Raw genomic sequence first — 23,834 nt, forward strand, 5'->3', positions numbered from 1 at the left:
CTGATGGCATTATGTCTGTTAAAGTAGATCCACCTGAGTTACTGATGGCATTATGTCTGTTAAAGTAGATCCAAATGGAGACCCGACCTAAAGAATCTCAAACAGACAAAACCACTTAGTCTTCATCAATGGCCTTCTTCTTGTTTGATGGACAGACATAGCAAAACTAAATTAGAGCCATTTCTTGTAAAAAACAAAAACAAAAACTGCCTGTATTAAAGACAGAACTTAAGCTCCACTGGAAGAAGCACTGAATATACTTATGATGCGAATAGATAAAAAGAAGGCCACTTGATCACTATAATCAATCAAATATAGTGGTAAGAACATAAAATATTACTGTGTTAGACCACTCCCTAAGAGCCTGTCCCTTATGCCCCCTCACCTGAGCAGAGTCTTAGAACCCCTTCTGGTTTGGAGCTGCCCATTTCATGAATCACTCAAACTCTTCAAATTCAGTTGTGTCTCTGTTTATCTTCCAGTACCGTGAAGGGAAGTTACATGAATTAAGGTACATTGCCAGTTTGTTATCTGCTTATAGTCAGTCTGGTCTCATGGCCAGCCTGCTCCTCTGGTTAGGGACCTTGTCAGTTTCGATGCAAGTGTCTCTCCTGAGTGGGCTTCACTGTCTGACGTTGTACAGTGCGTAGTTTAAAAGTATTCAGTGATGGAAATGGCACTGTGGCTAAAGTGGTAGAGCGCTAGCCTTGAGCTGAAAGCTGAGGGACAGTACCCAGGCCCAGAGTTCAAGACCCACAACCAACATAAAAAAAAAAGTATTCAGTGATGTAGCTGAGCGCTGGTGGCTCGTGCCTATAAACCTCGCTACTCAGGAGACTGAGATCTGAGGATAGAGATTCAAAGCCAGCCTGGGTGGAAAAGTCTATGAGACTCTTACCTCCAATGAACCACCAAAAGCTAGAAGTGAAGTTGTGGTTCAAGTGGTAGAGCTCTAGCCTTGAGGAAAAATAAAAAACTAAGGGACCAATGCTCAGGCCCTGAGTTCAAATCTGAGGACTAGCACTAAAGAAAAAAGAAAGTATTTGGTAGGTGCATAAATAAGCAGATGGCTCTGTTCAACCTTTCCAGCATTTTCTTCATGAGCACCTCTAAAGATTGACTCCTGTCAATAAATCAGGAATAGTGTGTGCACCATTCATAGCTACATACCCCATGTCAAGTTTCTGTTGCTTCTCAATTCATTCTTCACCACGCTATTCAAATCCTGCCTCCCAAGTATGCAACAGAAAGAGCTAGACATTAGAACTCAGCTCTTCTCGTTCCTACCTGTGGAGCTTAAAACCTCAACTTAAGCCGGGCGCCAGTGGCTCACGCCTGTCATCCTAGCTACTCAGGAGGCTGAGATCTGAGGGTCTCGGTTCAAAGCCAGCCCGGGCAAGAAAGTCCGTGAAACTCTTATCTCCAATAAACCACCAGAAAACCAGAAGTGGCAATGTAGCTCAAGTGGAAGAGCACTAGCCTTGAGCTGAAGAGCTGAGGGACAGCGCCCAGGCCCAGAGTTCAGGCCCCATGATGGACAAAAAAAAAAAAACAACAACAACAAAAAACCCTCAGCTTAAGCTTGTACACTTTAACTACAAATAAATATGCTACACTTAGAAAAATTTAGATACAGTGGTATTGTATGTGCTTTTAGTCACAGACATCTATTGCACTGTCTTCAAACTACATTTCCAAATAGACAAATATTTAACTGAATCTTGATTCATTACAATTCAGTTTATAATACAAATCATTCTGATCAAATACATTGCTAACATTCTTATGCATTGTGTCTGATCTTCAGTGCAGAGAAACAATCAATACAACTGTTGTCATTCTAAAGAAATAATAACAGCAATGAAATAAAAAGGGAAATCATTGAAAATAAATATTAAAAATTACTAACATCTTTTTTAAAAAATCTCAGCTTAGTGACTTCCTATGAAATGGGCAAAGATACCTACTTTCACAGGGTTTGTGGGCTTGCGTTTAGATTGGATTTGATGAGACAGCTCAAGAATAAGTTTGTTAGTGATGATCCCCACCCTCACTGACTCCTTTTCTTCAAAGGTTTCATTTTCACACACACACACACACACACACACACACACACACACACACGTGTCAAAAGGAGCTTTTCCAATGACGACATTTATTGGGTTCCACTGATCCCTAGTGTGGGCACCGTGTAGGTGCTCAGGAAATACCTGTGGAATGAACACCTTGCATGAATGATAAAAGGCCAGAAGTCAGAAAGTCAGGGCTGTGGTTCGCCTGTGAAAGACAGCTTGGGAAGAGAGGTAGGATTTGGGTCCATGCGCACAGCTGAGCTGTTTTCTTTACCTGCGCAGGGACGAGGCTCACCCCCAAAGAGGCAAAAAGCAAAGGAAATCAAACAAGATGATGAAAACGGCTGGCAGGACTCAAACACTACTCCATCTTTGCTATTCAGCCCTGCAACATGTGAGGGCTAGATGCATCCAAGTGGGAGGAACATGGGGTTTAGAGTTAGGCGTAGTCTAGAACTTTCTACTAGTCAGCTGTGCAGCCTCATACCCACCCCTCCATCTCTCTGGTTTCATCTCAATTATAGAATAGGTTGATGACACTTTAGTGATATCTTTGACCTCCCAGTGGGGATTCAAGGGGACAGTGAGGGCTCAGCCACTGCACAACAACCAGCATGTGAAAAGCACTCAGTTTGCTTTTCTTTTTTTTTAATGTCTGTCATTGAACTCTGGGCCTGGGCGCTGTCCCTGAGCTCTTCAAGGCTAGTGCTCTACCACTTGAGCCACAGTGCCACTTCCGATTTTCTAGTGGTCAATTGGAGATAAGAGTCTCACAGACTTTTCTGCCTGGACTGGCCTTAAACTGCCATCCTTAGATCTCAGCCTCCTGAATAGCTAGGATGACAGGTGTGAGCCACCAGTGCCCAGCCTGAAAAAGCTCTTCACCTCTCTCTTCTTCACCTCTCTCTGCTGCTGCCCGGGCTCCTGCTGCACCGGAAGTTCCTGTCCTTCTTGGCTACCCACCACACAGATGAAGCCCTTCTGCACAGCAAACCCTTTGGCTGCCCACCGTTGGAACTGGCTTCTGTGGGGCTCTGTCCCTCACCATGAAGATCACCATGCTGCTTCCACCTGGCCGCCTTTTCTCCTGGCACAGAGGAGAGCCCCACAGCCCTGGCATCTGGACAGCGCCAAGGGAGTCCCCTGGCCCCAGAATCTGAGCAGAAGTTCTACTGCCCACTTCCTCTCTGACTCACTACAATCCTCTCCTTTGACTGGTGAAGGTTCTTGAATGAAGGCCCTGCTATGTCAGACTGTTGCCCCTGAAATTGTAGCGGCCGCTGCAAGTCCTCCTCTCCCAGAGCTAGAACCCAGAGAGCCGGATGCAGCCAAGGGCCTCAGCAAACAAAAGCAGGCCTGAGTCCCTCCTTCCCCTAGCTCTCCCTGCTGAAGGGAGTGGGGACCAGCCTCTCCACCACCCCCCACTCCCACCTCTGTGAGGAAGTCTGGACTCGAACCCACATTCACATGCAGTCTCTACCCGGACATCCACCCTCACTTTCGTATAAACTGGCTCTTTGGTGGCAAGTTCCTTGGGAACTGTTTGGGTCCAACATGACACATCATCCCCTGGACCCCGCTAGCCTGGGCCTCAGTTTCCCCACCTATACCACAAGGGCTGATACGTACAAGATGAAGAAAAGCATGTAACACTCTCCCATGGCACCCCTGGCTCAGCCTCCAGCCTCTACCTGCCCCATAAATTCACTTAGCTGCAGTAAACACATTTTATTGGGGCTGGCCATTCTGTCCCCGCCTTTTCTTCTCCTATTTCAACCTGGCCAGTTCCCTAGCACCACACCTATCCCCGGCATCCAATGTCCATCTTGAAATCCCCGCTGCCTCCCGCCCCCTGTCTATCCCAACACCTGCATCCCAGGCCTCTCTTATCACCCATTTACTACCCCCTTTCTCTTTGGTTACACAGTAATTTGGAACAGAATTCCTGGTAGGACAGACCAATGCCTGTCCACCCCCCCCCCCAGCCTGCAGTTTATTGGACAGAGACAAAGGCTTTCTTTAGTACTGTCTCAGAGACAGGTAAGGGGGAGAGCAAGCAGAAGAGAAGCGGACAGACCTTGGAGGGAAATTTTAAAAAAGAGACCCTCAGGCAGGAGGAGAGAGCACTCGACATGTGATCTGAACCAGAAGAAAGCCAGCGCCAGCCCAGAGACACCAGGGAAAGGCTCGGCAGTGACCCAGCCACCCTTCCTCAACCGCCACCTGCAGAAGAGCAGAGGCTCAGACACCCTAGAAGAAACTCTCCAGAAAACTGAAGCAGCAGAACTGAAGGAAGTGGGGAAGACATCTTGAACAACCTCTCAAGTCATAGTGCAGCCCAGGACCTGGCTGGGCCCCTGGGACCCACAAGAACAACTTCAGCCTCTGGGAGGTTTGCCAGAGCCAGGAGAAAAGAGCCTCACACCAGAGAGAAGGCTAAGGTAGACCCTCTGGAGGTCCAACTTGATCTTGCCTACTGTGTGCTTTCTTGTCTTCTCCTCTTTCCCCCTGGGGAGTGACCTAGGAGATCCTGACCTGGGCTGGTTATTTTGACAGCCATGGACCCTGCTCTGGTACACTGAACCCCAGCATGGAGCCTCCTTGGACCTTGGCTGGTGAAGGCTGTGAACAAGAGGCACAAACACAGGACTCAGCAACTCTCCGCCCTGCTTCTGGGAGCTGCTTCCTTGGTCCTATTAGTGTTTTGGAAGTCCATGGAAGTCCCGGCGTCCATAGGATTATGCCTGGATAAGCCAGCAGGGGGCTCTCTAGTCTCCTTCTCTGCGTGCCCTTTGGGTCCCAGGAGCCTCTGGGGAGGGAGCAAGCCACCCTCTGCTGGTGTCACCCCGGGCACACACAGAGACCCGCTCCTTGAAGCAGCCCATGGAGTGTGCCACGGCAGGCCCGGCCCTCCACGGGGCCAAGGAGAGAAAGAGCTCAGGCCTCTGTGAGGACCCAAAGAAGCTAGGCCTGTCCTTCTCTATTGAGGCAATCCTCAGAAGGCCCCCGAAGAGGAGGGATACAGTCAGGCCACCAGGAGAAGACGGAGAGGATCCCGGGCACAAGGCAGCCACCAGCTCGGGCCTGGTGAGTCCTCCACAGGACCAGCCCCAAGGTAAGCAACTTCACGCCATTTGTCTTCATCCTGTGGGGCTCAAGCAGAGAGAAGGTGGCTCAGTTCACAGCAACAGAACAGAGAGTGGTAGCAGTCAGATGGATTCTGGGTTCAGGGCTAGCTGTCTGATCAACCTTCCAGTAGGTTGCAAAATGCAGGAACACAAGCCTTGTTCTTGTAACCAGGCCAGGGGTTGAGAATGTGACTTACTGTTCATAAAGATGGCTGCAATGGTGGGCATCATCTCTTCTTTGTAGAATAAATGCTCACAACCACGCCACTAAGAAAATTCACCTACGGGGCTGGGAATGTGGTTCAGTGATAGAGGGCTTACCCAGCATGCACAAAACCCTGGGTTTGATTCCTCAGCAGCACATAAGCAGAAAATGCCAGAAATGGAGCTGTAGCTCAAGTGGTAGAGTGCTAGTCTTGAGCAAAAGAAACTCAGAGACAGTGCTCTTGCCCTGAGTTCAAGCCCCAGGACTGGCCAAAAAAAAAAAAAAAAAAAAAAAAACAGAAAGAAAAAAGAAAATTCATCTGTGACAGAGAGGTAGAATGTGCTCCAAGATACACGGTGAATAGCCTCACATTCAGGGCCTGGCTCTGGCTATCTCCAAACCCTGCAGTGCTCAGCACATTCTTGGTTGGCACAGTTGTTACTTGATGCCCACAGTCTAACCTTCTCCCCCAAACCAGTGGCCACCCCAAGCCAAATCCCTAAGTAACAATGGCGAGATACATTTCAGGCCCTGTAGAGCTGACTCTAAAAGACAGGACAGCCGGCACGGGGCCAGTGAGGTGGTCTCACCCTGCTGTGGGAGCCTGGGTACGGGTCTCCATTCTGCTCTGATCTGCTGTGTGACCTCAGGAAAGTTCCAGTCCACTCTGGGTTCATCATCAATCCCAGCAAAACAGCTGGAGCAAAGGAAGAAAAAATGTTGGTGCTGGTGATAGCTCAAGGGCCACTGGGTTGAGGAGTCCATGAGCCCACAGCAGCTCATGTGAGGTTCCAGTTCGCTTTCCCCTTCACCCTGGAAAGGAAGTTCAGGGAGCCCGGATAATATTGTCTCCCTTACAACAGAGCCCCAGCCTAGCCCAGTCTCCTCCAGAGGGCCTGATAGGGCTTGGCTACAGGCCGGGGGCAGACCCAGGAAGGCTATCTGTCCCAAAGCTGGGGATCTGAACCTGTCAATGAGAAAGGGGCCCATCTGAACTTCCACAAGTTCATTAATATCTTCCAGTCAATTGAGGATTCACAGAGCCAATTTCATTGGTTCTCTAGCCTGGGGCTCTCTTGCTATAGCTATGTAAAATCCATGACACCTCCCCTCTGAGCCACAGTACAGGACAGAAAGGGAGAGGACTGGTCTGGTCCTCTTCCCATCCTCCAGCCTGATGAGACCCATGGCCAAAAGGAAGCCAGGCTTCCTAGGCCTGTACTGAATATTCTGGCACATCCCATGTGCACTCCTGCGGGCCTCAAATTGGACCCCAGAAAGTGCTGGCCAAATTAACAGTCATAATATTGGAGATGCCCTATGGCCCTTATGGCAAGCTAAGTCACACCCATGCTCCTCACTCTCTAAATGAAACGCAGAAGAGAAGAGAAATCACCTGCCAAAACTCCCTGAGCCATCCACTCTGGGTTATTCCTGAATGTAGTTTAAGTCTCCATCTCCCAGTCTGCTGGAATTCAGCATCCCTGAAGCATGGAGAAGATCCCCATTTATACTTTCAAGATGGCTGGAGGGCAGGAGAGGTAGCAATGCACACACAGCATTACATCACTAGTTCGGTAATTATTTCTGCACTGGCGCTCCATGATGACCAATAGTGCTGGTTATGATCCAGTAGTGGTCATACATTTATTTTAAACTAAATGTATTTGAGCAAAACGAACAAAAAGAAGTCTATCCTGGAAAAATGCTAAGCAAATAATAATGGAGACGAAGTACCAAATGTGTCAGCAAGTACAAAGGTGACGACCTGCGGAAATTGCAGACTGGAGTTTGTGTGACTTGCTGGGTGAGGAGTCTGAGGACTCTGTCTCTCTGTCTCTGTCTGTCTGTATGTCTCTCTGTCTCTGTCTCTGTCTCTCTCTGTCTCTCTGTCTCTGTCTCTCTCTCTGTCTCTCTCTCTCTCTCTCTCTCTCTCTGCCCAGATAGGGCACCATTGCACAGGAAGACCTCAAGCAGGTCACTTCCCTCTCTGGACCTCAGTTTCCTCATCTGTAACATGAAAGAGCAGAGTGAGAACTTCCATAAGGCCCCTTGTAGATCTGACACCCTTCACAGATTCACCTGCAGAGTAATTGTTGTTGGAGGGAGAGCTCCCTGGTGGTCATTGTGTGTGGCAGGGCTTTTCTCCATGCACAAGGGCAGTTGCAATGCCAGGTAGGCCGGAGTGTGTCACTGGCATCCCCACCCCTGTCTGTCCCCACAGGAGACCCCATGCATGTTGCTGTTGGCTGATGTCTGCCCCCACTTCCCCATTTTCTATCCCCTTCTCCTGTGCAAAGGCTCTCAGCAACGGTGACAAGACTAGAAATAGCAATATCTTCTACATTCCAATAGTGGCAAAGGAGGGATGAATTCTCACTTAACATTGGCAGAAGGTTCCACAAGGGGGCTGGTGGGCATTGCTTCCTGTCCACCATCATGCAGGGAGCTTCTAAAAATGCAGCATTTGGCATCTCGCATGCAAGACTGTGACATGAGCTCAAAGACAAGGACAGGAACCTATGCTCTCAAAAGCCTCAACTGGTGATGTTGGCAGTCCAAGGTCACTCTTTGAGGAGGCTGAGGCTCAATGAAGCCAAGCCACAGAGCCAGCATGCACCAGAGCTGGGGCCAGGCCAAGTTTCCAGGCTCCAAGGTTCTTGTAGTATTCCACGATTGCCTTGTGTCTCACAGCGAGGGGCTGGGCCTCCTCTTCACATCCGCTCATTCCCGGGGAGCATGAGTTGAACCCTCCCAGACTATGGAAGAAGCTCCTCCTAACTGTAAAGGTGAGATCCTGGCTTTCCATCCTTCCTTTCTGAGAGGAGCAAGCTCCCCAAAGCCAGGGGACCCTCCACAGTCAAGGAAGACCCAGTCAAAAGGAAGCTTCTATCCTGCAGAGCCAGTCCCTGAAAAGAAAGGAGTCATCTCCTCACCTTTCCCACTGGTGACCCTCTGAAATCATGACCCCAGGGAGAAAGGGGGAAGAAAGATTGACAGAGACCACCTATCCATCAGGACCACCTGGCCTGATCTATATAGATTGCCCAACCCCCACATGTCCATAGGCCAGTCATTTGTTTGCCCAATGAAGAGCTGCTAAGGGCTTACACTGGGCCAGGCTGGAGAATGTAGGGGAATAAAACCAGAATCAGTGACTGACTACCACCACAGCAGGCCTGGCAGTGTCACCTGGGGGCAGTGCTGGCTTCTGTCCAACTCCTCTAGTGCAGTTGGCCAGGGTACAGTGACATTGTGGGTATTTGGGTGATATCCTATAGCGGAGGTTGGGCAAAGTTTTTTTCTACAAAATGCCAGAAAGTAGCTGCAAGCTTTGATGGCCAGAGGGTCTCTGTCACAATTATCTGACTCTATCATTGGAATCTTAAAAGGCCCTGGTGACTGGGGGCCACATCTATACTCCTAGCTACTCAGGAGGCAAGATCTGAGGATGCCAGTTCAAAGCCACCTGAAGCAGACAAATCCAAGAGTTCTCATCTCCAAGTACCCAGCATACAGCTGGCTCAACAGGTAGAGCACCAGCCTTGAGCAGAAAAAGTTAAGCACAAAAAGTGAAGTCCTACCTTTAAGCCCCACTACTAGCACAAAACAAAAGCTTCTATAGACGATTCGATGTGCAAAGCGATAGATGTGTTTGTGTTCCAATAAAGCTTTAGGTTAAAAAAAAACAAACAGATACTAGGTTGGACTTGGCCCTCACATGGCAGCTCATCCATTTCTTCCCTAATCCATTGATGGGGCACTCACAGTCCTTCTGTTAGAGGTCCTAGTGGTCCCCAGGCTCATCTCCAGTCCTGAGCCCATATTCTACCTCACGGTGAGTGGAGCTACTCTGGGACCTCCACAGTTTTCCTCCCTTCAAATTCTCCCAGCTTCACCCTTTAGAAGACTTAGCTCTTCCACCCACGTTCTCCTTTTCCTCCTCTCTGCCTTCTTCCTCCCCTTCTGTGTTAATTTCTGTGCCTGTCATGACAAGCAAATGTCTTAAAACACAGACACATATTCCCTCAAGGTCTGGAGGCTGGACGTCTGAGATGAAGGCATGGGCAGCATAGGTTCCGGGAAGATTCCAACGGGAATCCTATCCAGGCCTTTCTTCAGAATTGCACTGGCTCTTACAAGCCTTGGCCTTCTTGGATCCAGCTCTGCCTCTGTCTTGCATACACAGTCTTCCCCCCTTTACTGGTGTGTGTGTGTGTGTGTGTGTGTGTGTGTGTGTGTGTGTGTGTGTGTGTGTGTGTGTGTGTGTGTGTGTGTGTGTGTGTGTTAAAATATGTGGGCTGCAGTCAATTGGCTGGCTGTGATAAAGGATGTGCTCCCACAGTGGTTCATGCACATGGCTTTTATGGGGTACCAGCTCTTGGTGGAAGCGGAGTTCCTCTCCATGGAACGGCTTCCACATGCTACTTGAGTATCCTCACAATATGGCAGACGGCTTCTCACAAAGTAGACAAGCACATAGAAAGAGAGAGAGAGCCAGGTGGAAGGTGGATGTCATCTTTTTTATGACCTCATCTCAGAAGTGATAGAGCATCACTTCTACTGCACTGTAGTCATTAGAAAGGAGTTGCCAAGTTTGGTAAAGAATCTAAAGGGAAGGCTGGGAAGGTGGCTCAGTGGTAGAGCGCTTACTTTGCATGCATGAGGCCCTGGGTTTGATTCCTCAGCACCACATAAGCAGAAAAAAAAGCCGGAAGTGGCGCTGTAGCTCAAGTGGTAGAGCGCTAGCCTTGAGCTGAAGAGCTGAGGGATAGCACCCAGGTCCAGAGTTCAGGCCCACGACCGGACCAAAAAAAATAAAATAAAAAGGATCTAAAGGGAGCGATGTAAAACAATTTGCAAATCTATCTTGCAGTTACAACTTAGCAGTACTATGTCAGGAGCAAGGGGTGGTAAGGAGAACAAAAGATATGCACAGCCACTCTCTTATCTCAAGTTGAGACAAGATAACTATCAAATTAATCACAAGTGCTAGGCTTGGAGTGACATGATGACATGGTACCCTAAGAGCCTGTTCAAGGAGAGATTTGATCTGTCAGGAAGTTCAGGGAGAAGGAGGCCGCCTCTCACACTATAACAAATGCCTGAGACGATCAATTTATTGAGAGAAGCTTTGTTTGGCTCATGGTTTCAGAGGTTTCAGAGTTAGCCCATTGCTTTGGGCCTGTAATGCTACCTCCTGGTCAAGGAAGTGGCATTATCCCCTCTCAGTGACCTGAAGACCTCTCTCTCTTCAAAGTTCCACAGCTTCCCTATAACCCTACCATTAAGGGATCCTAACAAATTAGCCTTTGAGGGGCATTCTAGACCTGAAGTATAACAGAAAGCTTTCCAGAGGAGATAAGAATTGATCTACAATCAGTAGGCTGACAAAGGAGAGAGGAGGAAGGCATGACAAGGACCTAGTGGTGGACAAGATGTTCAAGGATACAGGATAAAGCCTGGCACTAACCAAAACCAGGCCAACCCACAATGGATCTTACCAGAGACATTTTCATTCTGTTTTATATTGAATGAAGAACCACTATGTAGGTTTCAGGAGGGGAAATGTACAGTGCGATATTGGTAAGAATTCTTTGATTCTTGTTGGTGAACAAAAATGTCTTAGGTAAACTAAAATGGAGAGGAAAATGAACTACCTTGAAGAAAACTAAGAAGTCATTTTCCAAACTCACCCATGAAAGGGTACAACCAGAAACAGATTTTAATCGGGGCCTGGTGGCTCATGCCTGTAATCCAAGCTACTCAGGAGGCTGAGATCTCAGAATCTCAGAATCGTGGTTCTAAGCTAGCCCAAGCAAGAAAATCCCTGAGACTCATATCTCCAGTTAATTACCAAAAGTCATAAGTGGAGATGTAGCTCAAGTGGTAGAGCACTAGCCTTGAGAAAAACAAAATGCTCAGGGACAGTGCCCAAGGCCCTGAGTTCAAGTCCCTGGCACGTGCGTGCGCACACCCACCCACCCACCCACCCACCCACACACACACACACACACACACACACGCAGGTTTAGAGAACCATGAGAGAGTTGATAACCCCTTCTAGTCTGTCTTGCTCTTTCCCTCTACCTGTGGGTTCAGCTTTCTCACGGCCAATCAGCATCCTCTAAGTGGCTTCCGATAGCTCTAAGAATGACATCAGTCTCAGCGTCTATCATCAAACACTCTAAAGTCTGAAGTCCAAAAGTCCCAGAAAAGGGGCCTATTGGCCAAACTTGAGATATCTGCCTCTAAACCAGTCAGCTGAGGCCAGAGGATTTGACTGGTGACATAGGTGTGTTTGGACATGGTCTGAAGTCTTCTGTTGACTGTCAGGAGGAGAGCACTTTTCCCTTGCAGGACCCTCACAAGTCTTCATAGGTCATTTGTAGTCTTCCTTTATGGAACGCTCCCATTTCTCTATTAATGCTCCCAAAGATGTTTTCTCCTTCTAATACTCCTTGTAAAAAGGCAGTTGTTAGTAATTCTTTGCAAGAAAACTTTCTTCCTTCTGTTTTGGGGACAGAGGATGATTTTTGTCCATCCCTAATCTTGGCACCTAGCATGGTCAGAGCTGGCCTTCCTTATTTAGTTTAGTAGAGAGAGCAGTTAAACTCATCCTCAGTTTTTGACAGGAAGGGGTAACTAAAAATGGATTCCCCCCACAGAATAAGAACAAGTTCTCCGGCACTTCCTGTGTCATGCCCTGAAATCAACCTGCAGCTCCACCCTCTGCATTGTCCAGCTGTTCCACTGCATTGTTATAGCACAGATTGGAGAGGACCCAAGGTGTATTCAGAGGCGAGGGAATATACATGCACACACATGAACACACAGCAATTGAAATGAGAGCATTATCAAAGCATGTGAAAACAACCTGTGGTTCCCCAACACATAAGCTACACTCCACCTCACCCCACTGCATTGGGCCTGGGATGGTACATCATGATTGACCCTCTTCCCAGACCAGAGAACACTGTCCTGGGAGTCGTGTTGCCATGATATAAACATAACAATCAACCCCAGCCAAGTGAGAACACAGAAGAAATAATAAGCTCCATTGTAAGGCCACCCAGAGAGCTTCAAAGAGTAGGTGCCATTGGAGACATGGTCCCAAGCCAAGAGTGGAACACAACAGCAAGAGTCCTGTGCAGTAGCCACAAGGAACAGAAAGGTATATTAACTTTTAAGAAACAACAAAATTGGCTGAGCACCAGTGGCTCACTCCTGTAATCCTAGCTACTCAGGAGGCTGAAGGAGGCTGAGATCTGAGGATCGCAGTTCAAAGCCAGCCCAGACAGGAAAGTCTGTGAGACTCTTATCTCCAATTAACTACCTGAAAACCAATAGTGGTGCTGTGGCTGAAGTGGTAGAGTGCTAGCCTTGAGCTGAAAAGCTCAGGGACAGTGCCCAGGCCCAGAGTTCAAGCCCCATGATTGACCAAAAAAGTAAAAAAGAAAAAAAGAAACAACAAAATTCAGTATAGTTAGAGTCTAAGTATCATACAGCAGAGAAGCCAAAAGACTGAAGCCGATAGACTGAAGGTCGAATGTGCCAAGCTGAGAACTTTGGCCTTTACTTGTGTACATCAGCAGTTTTTAAACCATGTTTGGTGTTGATTATCTGTTTGCCAGTTGATAGACATTTGGGTCATTTCTATATTTAGCTGCTGTGAATGGAAGTGCTACAAACATTTTTGTACAAGTCTTTATTTGGTGTAAATTCCTAGGAAGGGAATGGTTGAGTGATATGATAAATTTATGTTAAGCGTCTTTCAGGAAAGTTTTCCAAAGTGGCTATGCCTTCTTTCATTCTCTCCAGAAATGTATGAGGGTTACGGTTTTCCTACAACCTTGTCCACACTTACTATTATCTCTCTTTTTTTATTATATTATTTTGATTTGCAACTTCTCTTATGACTAATGATGTTTCTGTGTGGTTTTTTTTGCCTGTTTGTACATGCTATGAATAAGTGCTTTTTGAAAGACCTAAAAATAAATAAATAAATAAAACCATGTCTGTGGAATTTCAGGCTTCTATTGAGATACATGAGCAGAGCTAACCTGGAAGAGGGGTCCCGAGGGTCCCTGACGTAAGTCAGAAAAATGCTCTTTTGCCAAAAATAAAAAAGGAACAAGTGGGTAAAGGACCAATACAAGTGAGTAAAGATGGGGGAGTGTGTGTATGGTATGGAATCCTACATACAACATGTTTGAATGGGAACTATACCCAGGGCAGACATGAGCTGCACCCCAGGTGCTAAGCCTGTGACTGTTGGGAGCAGGATCAGAACACACTGTATTCTAGGAAGATGCTGAACTCTGAGGGAAAGCCAAGCACTTTCCCCATCCAATCTCACCAATGCTGGTGGATCTTCTCTCGGCTCTTCTCTCCATTATTTCACAATGCGACTCCTATCTCCTCTTCTCTTTCCTCCCTATGTGTAAATTTACTTTTTCTTGTTTGCTTACATTAAGGTATGCCTGTTTTGTACCAAAAAACAAAAACAAAACAAAACCCAGAAAATACACATTTTTTAAAGTACCAGAAAATGTACCACTATTAATAATTCTGATACATGGTCAAAACAGATAAAAATTTTAAGATACTGGCTGGTTTGTTGTAAGCTGAAACACAGCACTTGGATTTATTTTTTTATTTAAAAGAAAGCCATTCTTTTTGTATTCTCACTATATAAACCACAACAGATCTTGGCGAGAAGGAAACATCTGATTGGTGTGAGCTTTGATCGATCAGTAGATCACCAGACAAAGAACAACAGGGGATTGCAGATTCAGGGGCTGGGGACCAGGATCTAGGGAATGAAAGGCCATGGGCAGTTTGAGAGAATCTAGAAATGGCCAAGTGGGATTGAAATCACAGAACTGAAGGTTAGGGAAAAGGCTGGTGTTCGAAAGCCGAATGGGAAAAGCCTTGAACACCATGCTAAGATGCTGACTTTCTTCCCGATGGGCATAAGTGAGCTAAAGCAAGTGCATGACCTGACTTGAGAGAACAGGCCAGTACAAGTCAGTCCTGGGGAGACTCTTAGCTTATACCCCACCTTCAATATCTGAGGCATTGTCTCCAACATGCAAGAAGACTGCAAATGTGCTGCAGATCTCCACAGTAAATCCTCTGCCTTGGGAGACAAGGACAGACCCATTTCCAAAGATATCACCCAGTGGCAAAGCCCCCCTGGAGCCTTGAGCTGAGCAGCCAGGGCCAATTAGCAGACCACAGAGAAGGAGCAATCAGGGGAAGGAGCCGAGCGCAGAGAAACATCGGTTTATAATTAGGTGGCCTAATCACCTGTGTAAATTGTGTATTTCTTATGATCAATGTGCTAAACAGCTCAGGTTTAATTAAGTTCTGCTGACTTGTTCTCTTTGAAGACCCACTGAAGTGTGATTCACAGCTCTCACAATTAACAATGTCGAGAGAAGCAACTGGAAAGGGGTGGCAGCTCCCTGCCACCTTCATCCCCTCTCCCTGCTCCCTTGGTGCATTGGGTGGGCTGGGTTGGAGGAACCTGCTTCTTGGTTTCTCTGCCAAGAACCTGGTGAGTAGATACTGAGCCTAAAGAAAAGCTAATGGGTTTTCTCAGTCTCAATCCAATACCCCCCTTGTCCTCTGTGAGCAAGGGGTCTAGAACATCCTGATTCTCCCCGAGGATAGAAAAATCCCACCTTATGCCTAGGACAGCTCCATCCAAGAGCTCATATTTCCAACCTCTTGATGAATGAGCTTCCTCTGGTCCAAAAGTCTGCAGGTGAACTGTACCAAAAAAGAAAAAGGGAAAAAAATTGAGAAGGTAGGTTATCTTTTTCAGTTGTCAAAATCATTACCATTTTCTAGAGTATCTTCTCCAGTTTGTGGTTTGGAATGATCCAACCTCTTCTTTCATTAGAACCCAAGGAGAGTCGATTGGGTAGGAGGAAAGAAGCTCCAGCTGGAGCGCAGACTCCCGCCCTCCTTGTAGTCAGCTTCGGCTCTTGACTTATCCTGTCTGACTCGTGACATCTGACAACATGTTAGACCAATTATGTGGAGCTATCTTCTCTGACCCACAGGCTTGGACTGGACTTGAATTTCATGTTTATTCATTTAGAGCAAATATCAATTAAGCACCCCCTCCCCCGTGTCCCCTAATCTAATCCTCACTCCTACCCCACCAGGGGTACTTGGTGCAGTGAGACAACAGAAGACAAGTCTAGGCTTGCTCATTTGAGAATTCCATAGCCTCCCACCGTGAGTGCCGCATGCCCTGGGAAGAGGTGCGCCCTCATTTTCAGAGAGCATATTTTTGTTATAGGAATGACAAAAAAAATCACGAGAGGCAGCGTTGCCATTTTGAATGCTAGGGAGAAAAAAAAAAAATCCCCTGGCCTCCACAAGTGAAGGTGATTTAGGCAGAAGCTTGGTGCCTTTTCTGTTGCTTTTACAATACTATCATGTGGCCTTTGTTCTAGAGCTAGAATTGCATCCTACCTTCATAAATCTGAGGTCAGATAAACAAAGCAAATATTTCTGGATTTCGTCCTGCTTCCAACATCCAATGTCATTTGGTTCCAGTTGGAATCTATGGACAACACTGGCTGATTCCTCTATTTGAAAGCTGTCCCTGGGAGGTACAAGTTCAAGGCCCACTTTTCTATCCTCATCATAGTCTAGCGGACACATAGACCTAGCCTGAGTGAGACACATAGGCCTAGCCTGAGTGTGCTTGCTCCCTCATTTTCCTCAAGTTTCTCCTTCTCAGCACCTTATTAGCTTCTGCTATTGGACCTCTATCAAGCAGAGGGGGTCCTGGGTTTGTTCCCAGATCCTCTGCTCTTTCTCCCCTACCCTTTTTATGGTTTGTTTGTTTGTTTTGCCAGTCCTGGGGCTTGAACTCAGGGCCTGGGCACTGTCCCTGAGCTTCTCTTTTGCTTAAGGCTAGCACTCTACTACTTGAGCCACAGCACCACTTTGGCTTTTTCTGTTTATATGATACTGAGGAGTCGAACCCAGGGCTTCATGCATGCTAGAAAAGCACTCTACCACTAAGCCAAATCCCCAGCATCCACCTCCACTTTTTTTTTTTCAAGTGGTAATTTTTTTATTTTTTGTGAACATACTATACGGAGGGGTTACAATTACATGGGCAAGATAATGAGTACATTTCTTATCAAGCATTGCAGCCTCCTCCTTTGTTTACCCTTCACATCTCTTCCCAGCCTCCCCCCGCCCCTCCACCTACACTTTCTAAGAGACCTCATCCATTCCTGTGGCTTCAAAGGCACGAGGCCTTCTCACTACGGCCTCCTCACTGGAATTTACCCCCAAGCTCCCCCTCTGAACTCCAAACTTACAAATGCACTTGCCTGTTCTTTACACTTAAATAGATAATAGGCATCTCAACCTTAACCTGTCCAATTAAAACTGATTTCCCCATCTGTTTCTCTCTCATCTCTCTCCTTCCTCCTCCCTCTCTCTTTTTCCTTTCTCGCTCTCATATTCAAGCCAAAGCTGAAGAGTTGTCCCTGATTTCTGTGAGCCAATAGTTAATCCATCAACACACTCTGGCAGCCTCCCTGCAGAATCAATCACACAACCAACCAGAGCCATAGCTTCTCCCAGCAAGCAACTTCAGCAGCAGGACAAGGGAGGTGGTGGCTGATGACTCAAGATTCACATCATTCCACTTCTGCCACCATCAGAGAGATTTAAGTCTCCTTCCTATTCCATTACTAAAAATATAATCAGGGATGGTTTCTGATAGGTCCAGTTCAGGCCAGAACCCTGGAACCAAATCCATTTACTACATGTTTTGTTATAAGAATACTTTTCAGAAGGAGAGGAGTTACTTGTTCACCTTTCCCTCTACCCACCCTCCCAAAAAAAGAAGGTTCCGGACAGGTGAGTCAAAATATAAGCCTTCCTCACTCAGTTGGGGTAATGACCGCCATGTCCTCTGAGTCACATGCAGACCTGTTTATATCTCTCTCATACACTCAGCCATAGCTGGAAAGGTCAGGAAAGAGTATTTGGAGATGGATTACAAGAATGAATTTAGGAATTGAAGAACCAGTCAAAAATGGAATTTCAGGAAAAAGAGATGATCAATCTGAGACACATGGAGGAGTAGAGGAAAATCAGGGAGACAAGTAAACAGACACACCTGTGGTGTTATGGGTGCAGAGGTGGGAAGTACCTCAACTTGAATGAGGCCAGGTGCACACGCTGGAAGAGTAGTGAAGGTCAGTCCATCTCCATGGATGCAGAGGCCCAACATGGCACACAGGGTCCTGCTCCCAGAGAAAACTCCATGAGTGAGACAGAATGCTTATATGAACCTCTTGAAATTCTTAATCATTTTATGTTTGTGTCTGTGTTTTATCAATGAAATCTGATGGCACAACAAACCATATTCCAGGAGCTCGGAATTTGGAGCCTCTCCTCCCAGTCAGGGTGTTCCCCTCACTTCAGCCGCCCTAGAATGGGCCCTTGGCCCTGGTGTTCACAGAGACTGCAGCCCCATTGCAGCTTGCAAAGGGCCAGGCATGGGTTCCATGAGGATCGAGATCAGGATAGAGCCAAGGGTCTTCGCTGGCACCCCTGTCTCAGGGTGGTCAACAAGCCCAGGGGTGGGTCAGTACTTCCTCAGGGATGCTCCCTGTTTTCTCTGAGGGGACCTCAACATTAAATGGCAAATTAAAAGACTTCCATGATAGATGGAGAGAGAGAGAGACAGAGACAGAGACAGAAACAGAGACAGAGACAGAAACAGAGAGACAGAGACAGAGAGAGACAGAGACAGAGACAGAAACAGAGACAGAGACAGAGAGACAGAGAGAGTGACAGAGAGACAGAGAGAGGCAAAAGCTTAGCTTCTTTTTGAACCGGGGGAGGGAGGGAGGTGTCTCATGTTTTCCTTTGGCACTGGACAGCCAGCCCTGAGTAGAATTGAGGCTGGACAGGCAGGTTGGAGACAAACTGTCAAGGGCTTGACTGCTGCAGAGCTCAGCCTGCATTGTGTAGGCCAAGGGTTTTTTTGCAAAGGGCCAGCTGGTAATTATTTTAGTCTTTATAGCCATATGGTCTCTGTTGCAATGACTCAATGCTGCTTTTATCATGCAAAAGAAGTCAGAGACAATCCATAAGCCAATGACTGGAGCCGTGTTCTGATAAAACTTTATTTAAAACAGACAGTGGGTGGGATTGGCCTGCAGACCCTAGTTTGCCATCTCGTGCTGTAGCCAAGGAACAAGTTGCCGACATTGGAGAAGCAACAAGGCATAAAGTCAGAGAGAACTTTCTAGAAAGTGAATGGTTCCACTGTCCAGAGTAGATGAGATAGGATCAGCCTAGAGATTGTTTGTTGGGAGAGAGAATAACACAAAGCTCCAAGCCCGGAGAACCAGAAGCCAAGTCTCAGTAGTGGCATTGTGGGCTGGAGAGAGAAAACAAGGTAATATCAGAGTCTCACCGAGGGGCTGACACCAAAGCCACTGAGCCAGCTCAGACCCTATCTCGTGCAGAAGAGAGGAAGAGCAAACGCAGGGTCCGGACCACCTTCACTTCGGAGCAGCTGCAGGAGCTGGAGAAGCTCTTCCACTTCACCCACTACCCCGACATCCACGTCCGCACCCAGCTGGCTGCCAGGATCAATCTGCCAGAAGCTCGTGTCCAGGTACAGAGCCCTCTGCCCAGCCCCAGGACCCCCGGGCCTTGTTAGGTGCTTGTCCCAGGCCTTCTGGGGCAGACAGTGTCCAGCCACTTTATCTCATGAGTACAGTCATCATGGCCAAATAGTACTTTCCAAGAAATGAGATCAGGTTATTATAAAATGATTCTGTCGCCAGGCACCCGTGGCTCACGCCTATAATCCTAGCTACCCAAGAGGCTTGTGGTTCAAAGCCAGCCTGAGCATAATAGTTCATTAGACTCTTTTTTAAAAAAAATTTTATTGTGGGGCTGGGAAGGTGGCTCAGTGGTAGAGCGCTTGCCTTGCATGCTCGAGGCCCTGGGTTCGATTCCTCAGCACCACATAAGCAAAAAGAAAAAAGCCGGAAGTGGCGCTGTGGCTCATAGTAGTAGAGCGCTAGCCTTGAGCTGAAGAGCTGAGGGACAGCGCCCAGGCCCAGAGTTCAGGCCCCACGACCGGACCCAAAAAAAAAAAAAAAAAAAAAAAAATTTTATTGTGAAGGTGATGTATAGAGGGGTGACAGTTACATGAATCTGGTAATGAGCACATTTCCTTTTGAACATGAGACTCTTATCACAAAAATATAATAATAATCCAGAAGTAGCACTGTAGCTCAAGTGGTAGAATGCTAGCCTTGAGTAAAAGAAGCTTGGAGACAGTACCCAGGCCCAGAGTCCAAGCCCATGACTGACAACAACAACAACAAAAAATCATTCTGTCTCCTTTGGGGTGGAAATGGAATGAGGGAAACACCATCCATTTCCAGCCATCTTTGCCTTTGCCCCCTTCCCCTCCCCCCCCCATTTACATACAGTCACATTCACAAAACAGGCCATGACCCTCTAGGCCAGGGTCAACAAACTTTTTCTATAAAGAGCCACGTGGTAACGAATTTAAGTTTTATGGTCATGCAGTCACTGGCAAAGCAGCCAATTTCTATTGCCACAGTATCTAAGAGCGGCACAGACAACATGAACATGATGTGTGCCAATAAAACTTTATTTGGGAATGCTGAAATTTGAATTCTGCACAATTTGTATATATTACAAAATATTCATCTTCTTTTGATTCCCCCCCACACCCCACAACCATTTAAAAATGTAGAAACTACTCTTAGCTCACAGGCCATTCAAAAAAGATGTGGAAGGGAAGATTTTTTTCCTAAATGTTGCTACTGGTGACCCTCAAAGTAGACCACATGGACATTCCTGGAAGAAGCTGAGAGTTGGACAGACCCAGGGTCCATGGATACAGCCTGGTTTGAATACCAACAGCCTACTTTATTGCTTGTAATGTCTTCACCCCAGAGTGTCTATTGCTTGGTCCATGATTAAAAACACTGAAATACACTGGATGCTGGTAGCTCACGCCTGTAATCCTAGCAACTCAGAAGGCTGAGCTCAGAGAGTCACAATTCAAGGCAGGAAAGTCTGTGAGATTCTTATTTCCAATTATCCACCAAAAAGCTGGAAAATGGAGCTGTGGCTCAAGTAGTAGAGTTTTTAGAACGGTACCCACACCCTTGAGTTCAAGTCCCAGAACCAGCAAAAAATAAAATAAAATAAAGCAATAATCTGTTTTAATAAAAAAATCTAAACCATGGCCTAAGTCAACACTCCACTGTTTATACCATTCCAACCTTCTTTCCTTCTGGATGAGGCCCAGCCCTGTCCTAAGACATCTCCTCTTTCCCTCCCTTTGGAATCAGGCCCCAGCTGAGTGTTTAGCACCTGTGTCTATGGTAAAGCCTTGAATTCAACACCTGCCTCCATAGAATTACCAAGTAGAAATGGCCTTGTGTCAGGGACCACTGGGGCGTTCATGAATGCAGGGAACTGCCAATGTTCTTCCAATAGATGCCAAGTGGCCCACGGGGGTTGCAAACGCATGGCCTGCTGACAGAAAACAGCCCGCAGATGGGCTTTATGTGGTCTGTACCAGATTTTCAAACCCAGACATGAGCAACGATTTTTAAAAGTCCAAGATTTCCACACTGGAAACCGGATGAATCCACATTTCCAGGAGATGGCTGTCAGCTTGAGATTTAGAAGCTGTCCCTTTTCGATCGTGCTCACCCCAGGCCCTCCCCTCCCCAAGTATCGCTTGCCCCGCTCCCAGACCCCGAAGGCACCAAAGGTTGTGACTCTGGGCTTCTCTCCAGATCCCAACATATCCTACACAAATGTAGCTTTATAAACTATCAAGTGCTTGTAATCTAGTAGGTGCCTGGCGGGCGCCTAGAGGAGGAACACCGCTTTTATATGTCTCTATTCCGCTTCCCCTAACCACAGATCTGGTTCCAGAATCAACGAGCGAAGTGGCGGAAGCAGGAAAAAACCGGCAGCCTTGGTGCCCCACAGCCACTGGGGGAAGGCAGTTTGGCCCTGCCCTCACCGCTGGACATGGCTGCGGTCAGCAAGGTGGGGGATGAAGGGACCTTTGTCTGGAACCGTGCCAAACAGACCCAGATGGGAGAAAGACCTCGGGGCTGTGTCTACAGTACCAAAAGCAAGGAAAATCCTCCCCAAATATTAGCTGTCCTGTGGAGCCCTCACGGGCCTTGGGTGGGCACCAGGTAGAGATCGGAGCAGTGAACCGGCCAGACGACCCTGCCCCTCCCTGGGTTTCCCTACCTGCACTGGGGTGGGATTTTTCATTCACCCATTTGTTTGCTACTTCAGAAACAGGGCTTTGAAGAACAAGGTGACCACTTCCTATGTGACCACCTGTTCAGGCGGGCCTGGGCCACACAGGACAGTCATTATCAAACCCACAACGTCCCAGCAAGGCAAACCAAGCCGGTCACGCCAGTCACTCTGCATGTCTGAGCCGTGGCGACCGCAGGGAGGCGCCGGGTAAAGCTAGGGTCTCACCTCTCCCCCTGGCTTCTTCTTGTGACAGGACCCCGTGCTGACGTCCTCCGCTCTGCCCAGGCTGGCTCCTCCCATCGGGTGTTACCCACCAGCTCAAAGTAGACTGACCTCCACCTGGTTCCCTTCGCGGATCACCCTGGTCCCCCAGCACCCATGGGAGCTGCAGCCCTTCCTGGGCCCTCGGGTCTCACAGACGTGCATTCCTGACCTCTGTGTCCTGCTGCCTTCACACCCCAAGTGGAGCAGTGTCTGTGCCACTTCAACATAGGGACCAGGCACCCTCTCCCCAAGTGAGCTGCTCTTCCTCTCCCAGTGACAGCAGGTATCAGATGATGCCCTGGGCATCAGAGAAAATCACTCCCGCCATCCAGAGATGGTCACGGCCCAGAAAGCTGCCATCAACAGGTCATTGAAAACCAGGGCCACAGGGTGAATCAGAACAGAGACAGCACTATCTCTGCCAGCAGAAGTGGCCCTCCTGGTCCAGGAGACTGTCTGCACGCCGGGCATGGTGGCTCATATCTGTAATTCAAGCTATGCAGGAGGCAGGGGTGGGAGGATCACAGTTTGAGGCCAGCTCCAGACAAGAAGTCAGACTCTATCTGGACAATTAACTAAAGGCAAAAGGGCTGGGTGCGTGGTTCAAGCCATAAAGCAACTGCTGAAAAAGCAGAAGAACCTGATTACAAACCCCCAGTACCACCAAAAAGACTGGCTACATGACAGCTCATGATGGGCTCCAGGATGGAATTCTGTCTTCCTTGAGCTTCCTTTAGTTTGCTGCACGACCTCCAGCTGGTCACTTGCCCCTCTGGACCTCATCTAGTAGTTGCATGGTTGACTTCTGATAACACCTCTCTCCCCGGATCTGAGAGGATGATCTATGGGAAATACTAAGGCAAAAAGGAGACTCATGCATTCCTATCAGCATGCATTTAATGTGCATTTATTGAGCACCTACTGAACACTCCACCCATGGAACTGGATATGAAGCCAAACGACTCAGAGTCTGTCCAGGTTGGTTGAAGGGCGATATTGACCATCACCTGCAAGCCAAATTCAGTGGCTTTGCACTTCACTCATGTCTAACACATTCTTTAAGGCTTTGATGTGACTGGACACTGGTGGCTCATGCCTATAATCCTAGCTACTCAGGATGCTGAGATCTGAGGATTGAAATTCAAAGCCAGCCAGGGCAGGAAAGTCTATGAGACTCTTATTTCCACTAAACTAACAAAAAGGCCAAAAGTGGAGTTGTGGCTCAAGTGGTAGAGTGCTAGCCTTGAGCAAAAGGAGCTCAGAGACAGCACCCAAGCCCTGAGTTCAAAGCCCCAGGACCTACAATAAATAAAGAAATAAAGAAATAGAGTTTTGATGTGAATATCCCAGAGTGGGAGGGGGTGGAATTTTTTCTTTTAATTTAAAACAATTTACTTGCTGGGCTCTCGTAGCTCCTGCCTATAATCCTGAGATGGAAAGGTAACAGTTCGAAGCCAGCCCATGCTGAAAAGTCTGTGAAATTCTTATCTTTAATTAACCACCAAAAAAACAGAAGCAAAGTGTGGCTCAAAGTGCTAGAGTACTAGCCTTGAGCAGAAAAGCTCAGGGACAGCATCCAGGCCCTGAGTTCAAGCCCCACGACCAACAATAACAACAGCAAAAGAATTCACTGTCTAGTTATTCTGGGTTGGGAAGGGATGGTGCCATAGCTGGTACTCGGGAAGAGGAAGATAAGGCTCTTCTTAGGGTCTCTTCCCAGGACATGTGCCAGGGCCCAGCCAGAATGCCAGCCTCTCTCTTCCCTAGAAAGCCATTCAACTCTGAGAGAGTCTGGTGACAAGAGCAAGAGTCTGTGCAAACTGCACA

The 23,834-nt window shown here is 47.6% G+C and overlaps 1 protein-coding gene across 1 annotated transcript; it reads left to right on the forward strand.

Annotated features, from left to right (window-relative positions):
- The first annotated feature begins 4,018 nt into the window (after positions 1-4,018).
- On the forward strand, positions 4,019-23,332 carry Isx (intestine specific homeobox). Its single transcript, XM_070014379.1, has 4 exons — positions 4,019-5,187; positions 18,929-19,080; positions 21,387-21,515; positions 21,997-23,332. The coding sequence occupies exons 1-4, from the start codon at positions 4,956-4,958 to the stop codon at positions 22,234-22,236; spliced, it is 753 nt and encodes a 250-aa protein (XP_069870480.1). The 5' UTR covers positions 4,019-4,955; the 3' UTR covers positions 22,237-23,332.
- The last annotated feature ends 502 nt before the right edge of the window (positions 23,333-23,834 follow it).

This window comes from Dipodomys merriami, unplaced genomic scaffold, assembly GCF_024711535.1.
Source record: "Dipodomys merriami isolate MVZ:Mamm:240054 unplaced genomic scaffold, mDipMer1.0.p SCAF_97, whole genome shotgun sequence".
In the NCBI taxonomy this organism is placed as follows: Eukaryota; Metazoa; Chordata; class Mammalia; order Rodentia; family Heteromyidae; genus Dipodomys; species Dipodomys merriami.